The sequence below is a fragment of the Stegostoma tigrinum genome, chromosome 1 (assembly GCF_030684315.1).
Source record: "Stegostoma tigrinum isolate sSteTig4 chromosome 1, sSteTig4.hap1, whole genome shotgun sequence".
NCBI lineage: Eukaryota > Metazoa > Chordata > Chondrichthyes > Orectolobiformes > Stegostomatidae > Stegostoma > Stegostoma tigrinum.
The window spans coordinates 108,848,534-108,860,696 of record NC_081354.1 but is presented as its reverse complement, the minus strand read 5'-3'; the positions used below and the strand labels follow the sequence as shown (position 1 = coordinate 108,860,696).

The 12,163-nt window shown below is 41.9% G+C and overlaps 1 protein-coding gene across 1 annotated transcript in view; it reads left to right on the top strand.

Moving 5' to 3' along the window:
* The first annotated feature begins 7,345 nt into the window (after window positions 1-7,345).
* Window positions 7,346-12,163, top strand: part of LOC125451918 (phosducin-like protein 2) — a 30,515-nt gene continuing 25,697 nt past the window's right edge. Inside the window, exons 1-3 of the mRNA XM_059652417.1 lie at window positions 7,346-7,364; window positions 10,671-10,843; window positions 11,814-11,996. Coding sequence (XP_059508400.1) covers window positions 7,346-7,364; window positions 10,671-10,843; window positions 11,814-11,996 — 375 coding nt within the window. The remainder of the gene's footprint in view (window positions 7,365-10,670; window positions 10,844-11,813; window positions 11,997-12,163) is intronic.

Genomic DNA, 12,163 nt, shown 5'->3' with positions numbered 1-12,163 from the left:
CTCTCTTTCAATTGCTGCCAGTCTTGCAATGAGGTTCTGGGTCATCTACGAAAGACTTTGGTTCTTTTCCCCATGATAAACCTTAATCCCTAGTGACACTGTCCCTCAAACAGTTGTAAGAAGGCTAGCTATAGTGGACAAATATGAACTCTCCTCCTACACCCCTTGTCTCCACTCCCAACCACTAAAACTCAACCCTCTATAATTTATGAAGGAGAGGCAATGCTATGACAACATCTGGATTGCTGCCTATTATTGATACTTCCAAACAGATTGAAAATTTGTTTTCTTTCATCAAATTGCATTCGTTATTAACTACATATTAATTTGGTATGTCATTGCATTTAATGTGATGAACATTAATTTGGGCCTCAATGTGCTTATGTATATTAGCACGCTAAAACTGTGTTAGAGATGCCCAATTTGTAATGTGCTTCTCCATAATAAACACTTTTAGGTGTGTAATGATGAAGCTACAATTCTGATCCCAGCACTGAGCCTTCTGATTTCTGATTATATTAATCTTGCCAGCTTGTAGTTATTTTAAAATACAGCAAAGACAAATGGCAGGTAGATTCTTTGCTATTTGACTATGTTGGCTTTGTCAGTGGGATTATTTGTTTTAGTTGCAGAAGATTACAAATCCAGAGCTTAATCTTTAAATAACCCTCCCTTTATATTCATCAAGGGTTTTACCAGCCAATGGAATTAATCCAGTTTCAGAAAGCAGGAAATTAGGAAATTAAACATATCAGTATATTATTTCAATGTGTAGACCTAGATGAATACAGCAGACCAGGCAGCATCAGAGGAGCAGGAAAGCTAATGTTTCAGGTCTGGAAGTGATAATGGGAACTGCAGATGCTGGAGAATCCAAGATAACAAAGTGTGGAGCTGGATGAACACAGCAGGCCAAGCAGCATCTCAGGAGCACAAAAGTGACGTTTCGGGCCTAGACCCTTTATCAGAGAGGGGGATGGGGAGAGGGTTCTGGAATAAATAGGGAGGGGGGGAGGCGGATCGAAGATGGAGAGAAAACAAGATAGGTAGAGAGGAGAGTATAGGTGAGGAGGTGGGGAGGGGACAGGTCAGTCCAGGGAAGACGGACAGGTCAAGGAGGCAGGATGAGGTGGTAGGTAGGAAATGGAGGTGCGGCTTGAGGTGGGAGGAAGGGATGGGTGAGAGGAAGAACAGGTTCGGGAAGCAGAGACAGGCTGGGCTGGTTTTGGGATGCAGTGGGGGAAGGGGAAGAACTGGGCTGGTTTTGGGATGCAGTAGGGGAAGGGGAGATTTTGAAGCTTGTGAAGTCCACATTGATACCATATGGCTGCAGGGTTCCCAAGCGGAATATGAGTTGCTGTTCTTGCAACCCTCAGGTGGCATCATTGTGGCACTGCAGGAGGCCCATGATGGACATGTCATCTGAGGAATGGTTCGCGACTGGGAGGTGCAGATGTTTGTTGCGAACCGAGCGGAGGTGTTCTACAAAGCGGTCCCCAAGCCTCCGCTTGGTTTCCCCAATGTAGAGGGAGCCACACCGGGTACAATGGATACAATATACCACATTGGCAGATGTGCAGGTGAACATCTGCTTGATATGGAAGGTCATCTTGTGGCCTGGGATAGGGGTGAGGGAGGAGGTGTGGGGGCAAGTGTAGCACTTCTGCGGTTGCAGGGTGGTCTCTCCGGAAGGCAGACAAGGGTAGGGATGGAAAAATAGCTTGAGTGGTGGGGTCAGTTTGTAGATGGCGGAAGTGTCGGAGAATGATACGTTGTATCCGGAGGTTGTTGGGGTGGTATGTGAGAACGAGGGTGTTCCTCTGGGGGCGGTTGTGGCAGGGGCGGGGTGTGAGGGATGTGTTGCGGGAAATGCAGGAGACACGGTCAAGGGCATTCTCGACCACTGCGGGGGGAAAGTTGCAGTCCTTGAAGAACGTGGACATCTGGGATGTGCGGAAGTGGAATGCCTCATCCTGGGAGCGGATGCGGAGGAATTGGGAATAGGGGATGGATTTTTGCAGGAGGGTGGTTGGGAGGAGGTGTAGACCCTTCTTCAGAAAAATGAAGAAGACTCCAACCCGAAAACGTTGGCTTTCCTGCTCCTCTGATGCTGCCTGGCCTGCTGTGTTCATCCAGCTCTACACCTTGTTATCTCAGACTGCAACAACAGCAGTTCCTGCTATCTCTGTGTACATCTTTGCAGCCCATTCAATCAACACTGCTGTCCCCTCAGGATTCCAACTTCATTATTGTCAGCTTAAGTAATGTTTCAATACAAAGGTATTGAGGAGGGAAAATGATGAATTATCAAGTTTGAATTAAACTGAATGATTTATTGTCCCCTCTTGTGCTCTGTTTGACATTGGGGGGTGTCTCCACAATGGGCTCCAGGCCCAACAGCACCACCGCATCACAGTAAATTCCAGGAGTATCACACCGTGACTACTAAGATCACCAATGCAACCAACACAAATGCTAATCAAGCAACCCTTGCCTGCAAAATTTTATGCTATGTGGCAAACGTGGCACATTTGAGCGAAATGCCTGAACTGTTCCATTAATAGGAAATCAGTCTACATGTAATCAAATTAGGTGGTGCCCTCTCCTTGAGGAAGGTCTGTGATAGGGTGTAAGTTGATGCGATTAAGTGATAAGAGAGATGATGTTGAAAGACAAAAGAAGACAAGTAACGAAGGAAAAGGTAGGCCAAGAGCAGGTTTAATATATGTAAGAACTTTCAAAGTAGCAGCAAAAGGAGATCACTCCCCCCATCGACCCTGCTCTGCCATTCAATAAGATTGTGGCTGATGATTTTATGTTCTGAATTCAACATTCTCATCGAGCTAAAACCTTTGTTTGCCCAGCCTACGAAGGCTTTATTAACCTCTGCCTTAGAAATATTCATTTTGCCTGCTTTACTGCCTTCTTTGGCAGAGAATTCCAAAGTTGAACAACACTTTGAGAAAAGGAAAATCTCCTTATCTCTCAGTGAAAAGGTGGTACAAAGAAGAACAAATAACTGATGAAGCGTCTAGGGCCGAAACGTCAGCTTTTGTGCTCCTAAGATGCTACTTGGCCTGCCATGTTCATCTAGCCCCACACTTTGTTATCTCGGATTCTCCAGCATCTGCAGTTCCCATTATCTCTGATCTCAAATAACTGTACAGAACAGGTGCTAGCGTTTTAAACCAGCAAGGCTGCACCAACACCTGATGACTTTCTAAAAGTGAAAAAAACTTTTGCCTGTATGAGGTCCCTCTATTCCTTACGCATTCATGTATCTGTAAAAATGCTTCTTAAGCATTGCAATTGTATTCATTTCTGCCATTTCCCATGGCAGTGCATTTCAGGCACTCACCACCCTATGTATAAAAGCCTTGCCTTTCATATCTCCTTCAAATCTTCCCACTTTTACCTTAAACCTAGGTTCTCTCGTAATGGACATTTCTACCCTGGAGATAAAAGACTCGGACTATCCATTGTATCCATGCTTTGCAAAATTTTGTGAGCTTCTATCGAGCTTTTCCAATCTCACCACGTAGCCAATATCCTCTAAATCAGGAAACATCCTGTTAAATCATTTCTGTACCCTCTCCAAAGCCTTCACATCCTTCTTGTAGTGTGGCAACCAGAACGGTACTCAATATTCCATATGTGGCCTAAATAAACTTCTATGCAGCTGCAATATAATTTGCAATTTTTATACTCTCTGCCCCAAACAATGAAGGCAAGCATGCCACATGCCTTCCTTACCACCTTCTTTAATCCTTCTCCTTATCAACTTGTTTTTCCACTTTCAGAGAACTATGGACCTGCATATGTAGAGCCCCCAAAGGGATCTCCCATTTACTGTATACTTCCCTGATTCATTAGATCTTCCAACATTCATCATGTCTAATTTTTTTGGACTTAACTCATCTGCCATTTCTCTGCTAAGTCTCCAGCCTATGTATATCCTGCTATATTCTCTAGCAATTGTCCTCACTATCTGCAGCTCCTGTAATTTTTGTGTCATCCGCAAGCTTATTAAGTAGGCCACCTATATTCTCCTCTAAACCATTTATACATATATATTGCTAATAACAGGGAGTCTCAGCATTGATCCCCGTGGAACACCACTGGTCACAGATCTCCAATCAGAAAAACACCCTTCCACTGCTACTCTGTATCTTCTTTGGCTACGTTAGTTCTGTATCCAACTTTCTACTTACTGTGGATCCCATATGACTTCATCATATTTTGTATCAGCCTGCATGAGGGACCTTGTCAAAGGCCTTGCTAAAGTCCATATAGACAACATATATGCCCTCATCAATAATCTTTGTCTCTTCCTCAAAAACTCAATCATTTTCATGAAACACAACCTGTCTCACACAGAGCCAATTGCCTAGCACTAATATGTTCATATTTTTCCAAACGTGAGTAAATCTGGTCCCTAAGAATCTTCTCCAATAATTCCCCTACCACTGACATAAGGCTCACCAGCCTATAGTTCCTGGATTATCCCTATTATTCTTCTTAAACAAAGGAACAACAATAGCTATTCTCCAGCCCCCGAGGACCTCACCTGTGAATAAAGAGGATACAAAGATTTTGGACAAGGTACCAGCAATTTCCTCGCCTGTTTCCCTCAGCATTTTGGAATAGATTCCATCAGATCTTTGGGATTTGTCAACCATAATTGTTTTCAAAACACCCAACTCCTTTTTTATATTGACATGTCGAGACAATCAACATACCCCTCTCAAGATTCTCCATCCACCATGTCCTTCTCCTATGTGAATACTGAGGTAACATATCCGTACATAAATTCCCTGCATTATCCTTCAGTGGATCTATTCTTTCCCTCTTGCTCCTTATGTATGTATAACATGTCTTGGAATTTTCCTTAATCATGTTTGCCAAAGACATTTCATATTCCCTTTAACCCTCCTAAATCCTTGTTTCTTTTCTGCTTTCTTTATATTCTTTAAGGGCCCTGTCTGTCTTCGGTTTCCTAAACTTTATGTATGCCTCAAATTTCTTTTTGACTAAGCCATCAATTTTTCTTGCCATCCAACATTCTGAATCCTGCCATCCTTATTCACAGGAATATGCTGGTCCTGAACTCTAATCAACTTGCCTTTAAAAGATTCCCATGTAAAGATGTGGATTTATTCTCAAACAGCTGCCCCCAATCTATATTCCCTACTTCTTTCCTAATATTGTGGTGGTTAGCCTGCCCCCAGTTTAGTACTTTCATCCAAGGATTCCTCTTATCCATATCCATAAGTAGCTTAAAACCTCTAGAATTATGGTCACTGTTCCCAAAATGCTTCCCCAATAAAACATGGATCAACTGGCCAGGCTCACTCCCCAATACCAGGTCTAATACGACCTCTTCCTTAGTTGGACTATTTACATGTGACGTCAAAAAATCCTTTTGGACACATCTAACGAACTAACACCCCCACCCACATCCCATCCAAATCCCTGGCACTAATACAGTCCCAGTAAATATATGGAAATTAAAGTCACCCACCACAATAACCAAATGGTTTCTTTATTTTTCCATAACCTGTCCACATATCTGTTCCTCTATCACCCGCTGGCTGTTGTGAGGCCTGCAGTACAACTCCATCAAAACGATTGTACCCTCCCTATTCCTGATCTCTACACATGAGGCCTTACTGGATGAGTCCTCCAAGGTGCCCTCTCTCAGTACAGCTGTGGTATTCTCCCTTATCAAATAATGCAACTCCCCATCTTTTTTACATCCTTCTTTAATTTACCTGAAACATCTAAATCTAAATGTTTATTTCAATCTTCAGAATATTTTTGATGACATCTCATTCAAGATGTCAAATAAAAATGCGTGGGATTGGAGGTTTTGTTCTGGCACAGATAGAGAACCTCAGCTACTCACAATTTATGTTAATAATTAAGGTGAGAGAACTAAATGTAAATAAAAACCCAAAGTACTGCAGACACTGGAAATCAGAAACAAAACCAGAGATCGTTGGAAAGCTAAGCTTGTCTGGCAGCATCTGTGGAGAGGAATCAGAGTTAACACTTTGGGCCCGGTGACCATTCCTCAGAGCTAAATGTAGCATCACTAAGTTTGCAGATAGCATAATGCTGAGTGGGTGGGTGAGCAATGATGAGGATGCAGAGGAGCTTGAGTATGATTCCTAGAACCAAGTGAAAATTTGGACAATCCAAATCAGAAATGAGAAGTGAATACATTGCTCAAAGACTGGCGTGGGATAAGACTGTTCTAGTTCATGGACACTAGCACCTGCAGTGAGGACAGTGGGATCTATACCAATGGGACAGTCTCCATGTGAACTGTGTTGGGGCCTGTGTTCTTACCAACCATATAACTGGAGAAATACAGAGGCTTTTAAACCAAATAATGGAGGCAAATATTCAAATTTGGAAACTGTGTTAAATCAAAGAATAAAGGCCAAAGAGAAAGATATTATACTGGAAAGTTAAACCAATTATGACAGACAAAGATAGAATACAAATTTAAAACTCAACCAACAGATATGACTAGAAATTACAAAGAGTAAAAGGATAAAGCTGAAGGCTCTGTATCTAAATGCCCAAAGTATTTGATAATACCGCGAGGCAATGCCCTAGTGGTACTACTGCTGGACTGTTAATCCAGAGACCCAGACAATGTTCTAGGGCCCAGGTTTGAATCCCACTTCAGCAGATGGTGGAATTTGAATTCAATAAATGTCTGCAGTTAAGAATCCAATGATAACCATGAACCCATTATTGATTGTCAGAAAAAATGATCTGGTTCACTATTATCCTTTAGGGAAGGAAATTGCCATCCTTACCTGGTCTGGTCTACATATGACTCCAGACCCACAGCAGTTGTTGAGTGGTTGACTCTCAACTGCCCTTTAGGCAATTAGAGATGGGCAATAAATGCTGCCTGGCCAGCAATGCCCTCATCCCATAAATGAATAAAGAAGAAAAAAATGAACCTAGAGTACAAATATAAATGAATAAGAATGATCTGGTAGCCATTACGATGACAAAACTACAGGAAAGAAAAATTAGGAACTGAATTTTGAAGAATACAAGATATTATGAATAACAGGAGACTGAGAAAATGTGGAAGGGTAGCTCTGTTAGCTAACAGTTATTTTGATACAAAAGAGAGGAACAACCTAAAAATCAGGAAACTGTGGAAAAAGTTTAGGTAAAAATGAGACATGATAATAGCAAGAAGTCACAAGCCCACGAACATTAACTACATGTTAGGGCAGAGCATAAAGAAAGGAATAATGAGAACTTAACAGACAGCCCAGTGATAATTATGGGAGAGTTTATTGTATATATTAGCTAGATGAATCAAGTAGGCAAAGGTAAGTTTGATAAAGAGTTCATAGAGTATTTTTGGAAATACGTTTTTTCTTAGAACAGCATTGGAACAAAAAAAATGGAATAGGAGTAGGCCATTCAGCCCTTTGAACCTTCTCCACCATTCAATGCAATCATGGTTGATCATCCAACTGAATTGCCTGCTCCCACTTTTCCCCGCATATCCTCTGATCACTTTAGCCCAAAGTGTTTAATCCAACTCCTTCAAAATACAATATTTTGGCCTCAACTGCTTTCTGTGGTAGCAAATTCACCACTCTATGAGTGGTATTCTGAGGCCAAATATAGAGCAAACATTGGTAGATCTGATATGTGTAATGTGATAGGATTAATTAGTGATTACATAGTGGAGGCAGCCCTAGGTAGCAGAAACCATTATATAGTTGAACTTAACATTCAGTTTGAGGGAGGAGAGCAGGCACAAGGTCATTTTTTTTAAATTGAATAGGTGAAATTGTGAGGGCATGACAGCACAGTAAGAGGTTAAAGAACACGTCAATAACAATGCAATGGCAGATGTTTAACAGAATATCTCAGAGTATGCAGAATAAATACATTACAACATGTGACAAAAATTTCAAGCGATAGGAAAAGCATCAATTTTTAACCAGAAATGTTAAAGATGCCGTCAAACTAAACGAATAAGCCCATCAATGTCAAAGACAGGTGGCAGGCCAGAAGTTGGATGAAATTGTAGCTGCCTCTGGGCTGCTAAAACACAACTAGATTGTGTTAACTTGGCCACACTCCAAGAGGTGGCTGGGTACATTGGCCAAGTAAAACTCTGAAATCATGAAACCCACACACCAGACACATTGCAAACGCAGCAGCCAAATGCTAATGACATTAGAACGATGTGAAAGGCAGCAGTTACTGTGGACAGAATCACCCCCAATAATGTATTCTCTAAACAAAGGAGAGCACAGTCAGAAAAGCACTGGGTCCTGTTACACAAAGAAACTAACAGTAGCATGCCATCTAAATGATGGACTCTTGTTTCAACCTATTACATGTACCTCCTTGATTGGCCAGAAACGTGGAAAGTTACAGAAAACCATCCAAATGGCATAAAAACAGTGTTCACCTGCAGCCCTCTCTCTTGGGACTCTCTTGAATCCTATGAGGCTTTACGAGGAGAACAGCATGGCAAGAGGCAGAGACCAACTGACCATCCAGACGGAGAGGTGAAGAAAACGACTTCACAGAGACAGAGGCGCAGAGAGAGTGACTATATAAATTTACAATGACTCAGGAAGTATTGGAACCTTAAGCGGCCAAAAAAGATTAGGGATAGTATACTTAGTATTAAAGATTATTATAATTTTGTTCCTAATAATGTGGAACTATTTTGCTTTGGTACCAGCTTGTGTTCATATTGATTTGACCACCTTGGTATTGTGGGACACCTGGGCAAATTCGCTCACAACATTCTGGTCGGAGTTGCCTGTAACTTGTTTAAAGAGTAACCAGACAACATTTGGCATCCCCTGTTAAGAGACTTTGGTTTGAAGTGACCCTAAGGGTCTTCCACACCTGAACTGTCAACCTTGTCTGGTGTCTTTCATGGTCAGCCTGAGCTGGTTGTTAAGAGGTCAGTTGCCCCACCTAAAGGACAAGATGTAAGTTGAACTTGTGAGACACTGGCACTGATCACAACTGAACCATAACCAGTGACCTTAGACTGTGACAGGCAAAGCACGAGCCAGGTGTTCTACAGCCAGAGTGAGCAAAGCATGAGCTGGAAAAGGGTAGCAGTGCATAGAGGGACTGCAGGAGGCAGGGTGGGGAGAGGGGAGCAGGCATTTACCTCTTGTGTAGAAACCTTACAGACATTTTGGACTCCTTGAAAGAATCAGGGAGCTTTATTTTATTTCTTTTCAGTTCCAGTGAGTAGAAGGAAATTTCCTGTGAATTTCAAATCCGTGTTGCCCCTGTCCTGGGAGTGTTCTATGGAGCAGAGCTGAGGAGGTTTGATTTTTAGTTTATTTTGAGTTTGAATGAATAGAGGAAAGTTTACTTTGTATTTTGATCCAATGTTGCCCCAACAGTATTTGTTGGGGACAGAGTCAGGGAAAAGTCATTCTTTATTTAGACTTGAAGGAACTTTATTTTGAGTTCAAGAGAGCTGAGGGATCTTTGAGTTCCAAACAGTCAAAGAAACTTCAATTTTGCATTTAAAAGAAGTAGAGACATAGGCAGCCATTGACATGTCTACATGCTTCACTAGCCCAGTCAAAATAACTGCTGAGTGTTTGAAAAGTATCTGGAACAAGTAGTCAGAGATTGTGTTGGGGACCGAGGAATAGGTATAATACACAGGTTTAAGAAACTACAGTCAGGCCACAAGAAATGGCTAAAGACCTAACTCTGAGTTTTGTAGTTCTAGTTGTACATATCTAAACATTTTGAGAGGTTGCAACAAGAATTTAGCTGAAGCTTTACCCCAACTACAACTATTTCCCATAACTTAATAACATATTAAGAGAAATCCAGTAGAGGACCTATCAATAATATGCTTGCTAGCAAAATGGGACAAGTCTCCCCTCATCCAACATGGGAGGACACTCTCAGACAACACCTTTGTAAAAATTGGCCCAAATGGACAGAATTCTGTAGCAGCCTAAATTGCCCCTGGACCACAGGGTCCATGGCCCAAGGCTTAAGGCAATAAACACATAACAAGTTAGGAAAGAAGGCTATTAAGATAAGCACAGCAATTGCAATAGCATGTAGCCTAAAAGACTCTCAAAAACTGGACGAGATTAGATTGCTGCAAGAGTGATTAAAAATCATTGCTGATAACTTGAAAAAGTTAAAACTTGTCATTAAAGAGCAGAGCGCCAGAATACAGGAAAATCTGATGCAGCTGGGACAGTAGCAGTCACAAGTGGAAAGAGCCCATTCTAGTGACAGGAGAGCCACTAAGGACTGGGAGGTAGCCTCAGCATACATTGACAACTGGTAAAACAGTGTAGGGACCAGTAAGCAGCCATACAGGTTGAGCAAGCCTGCAACACACAGCAATGCACATCAGGCCAAAGTACAGATTATTCAAAGTGCCAGGAAAATTTATAGTCCCTAGAATGAGATAATGTGTGACTTTGGGGTCCTACCTCTCTAGGGAGATAATGAGAGGCTTCATACCAACACATCCACACCCAATCAACATCTGCCCCAGAAATGGGACCCCTGCCACCTTTTTCCTAGGTGACAGCATCTTCAAACCCCACCCCTGACCTACAGCAAAAACCAGAGCCCATGCACATAAACATGGTCTGGTCTTCTTATAGCTCCCCTCCAACTTGGGATGAAAGAAGGGACAGGAATACACAGTCCCAGACACACTCCAACTCCATACGAGATCCCTGCCCCAGAAGAGGGGAATGCCCACAAATCATCGCCAAACACAATCTGTACTATAACTGTGGCCAAACCAGACATTTCATTTGCAACTGCTGGGCATGTAAAATTCCAACCTAGCATTGGGAAGTTTGGAGAAAGGAGCCAACATCTAGGGTACCATCCTGGTAGCAACAGTTGGAATGAAAACAGGGTGTAACTTATACAATGGATTGAGGACCAGGGCTACCTCTTAATGGAAATAGCTTAAAAGATCCCCAGCCATGAGTGCACAAGCTGCTATTCACATACGGGGCATATGGATTCTATTGTCCTTTCCAATTTTATTTTGAAAAGGGAGTGGCCAGGAATGGGTGACAAATGGAAGGATTTGACAATTTTAAAATATTAAGTAGAACACGGTGTCAGATATTAGACCAAGATATCTACAGAAATTACTCTCGCTTTTTCTTAGAAAGTGTACGAGAGCGGCTACTCCAAGACAAGTGTTTATATATACAGGGTTTTTATTCTGTATTATGTATTATTGAAATGACTGTATCCCAAAATATAACATAGGCCCAAGGAGCACAATGTATCCGGGATAAATGTGGTATGATCCACCAGATATTTGAGTATATGTAGATGGGACCCTCAGTATTTAGTAGATCAAAGAAAAGGAAATTCTTTAATGATTTAGCCACATCATACTGGGCAGGGGTGTCAATGGTCAATACTTTTGTTTTGTCTAATTTGGAAAACAAATTAGGGATCTTGACCCAACAAGTCAAACGGGTTGCAGAAGGGCTCACTACAGACAATCAACAAGATACCATAAGATAACTGTGCAGAATTAGGCTAGCCACCACCTAGGGACCAAACTAGAAGGCCCTCCAAGGTGATTGACCAGAACATCCAGGACAAAATCAGGGATGATGATGAGCAGCAAAACCACACCCTTTGCAGCATCTATGGTAACTGGATGATTGAACAGCTGAGGGAAGACCTCAGGCAGGCTGACCAAGGGAAAACCCCATCCTGGGTCGGAGATGCATGCAGCATGAGTCTATGAACAGTTTGAATGTTTGTTCCAGGAGAGAATCTACACCAACACCTCTAGTTGTCAGTTGCAGCATCTCACTAAAGTATGGTATAATGACAACTGCAAGGACAGTCTCGGTGAGGCACTGGGCTTGGTGCTCGGGATTCCAATTATCCAGAGAGACAAAGTTGGATTAAGGACCTTTGAAGTCAAAAACATCGAAATTAAAGTGAAGGTATTTGGATGGTTGAATGATTATTTCAAAGAAGCACACTTAGAATAGGAATAATGACTTCTGTGTCCTAATAATTTATGATTCTCAAAGATGGCTTTGACTATTAGTTTAGTGATTTCTGCCAGGTATTTATTCATTAGAGGAATTATTTTAAGAGGAATACTTGT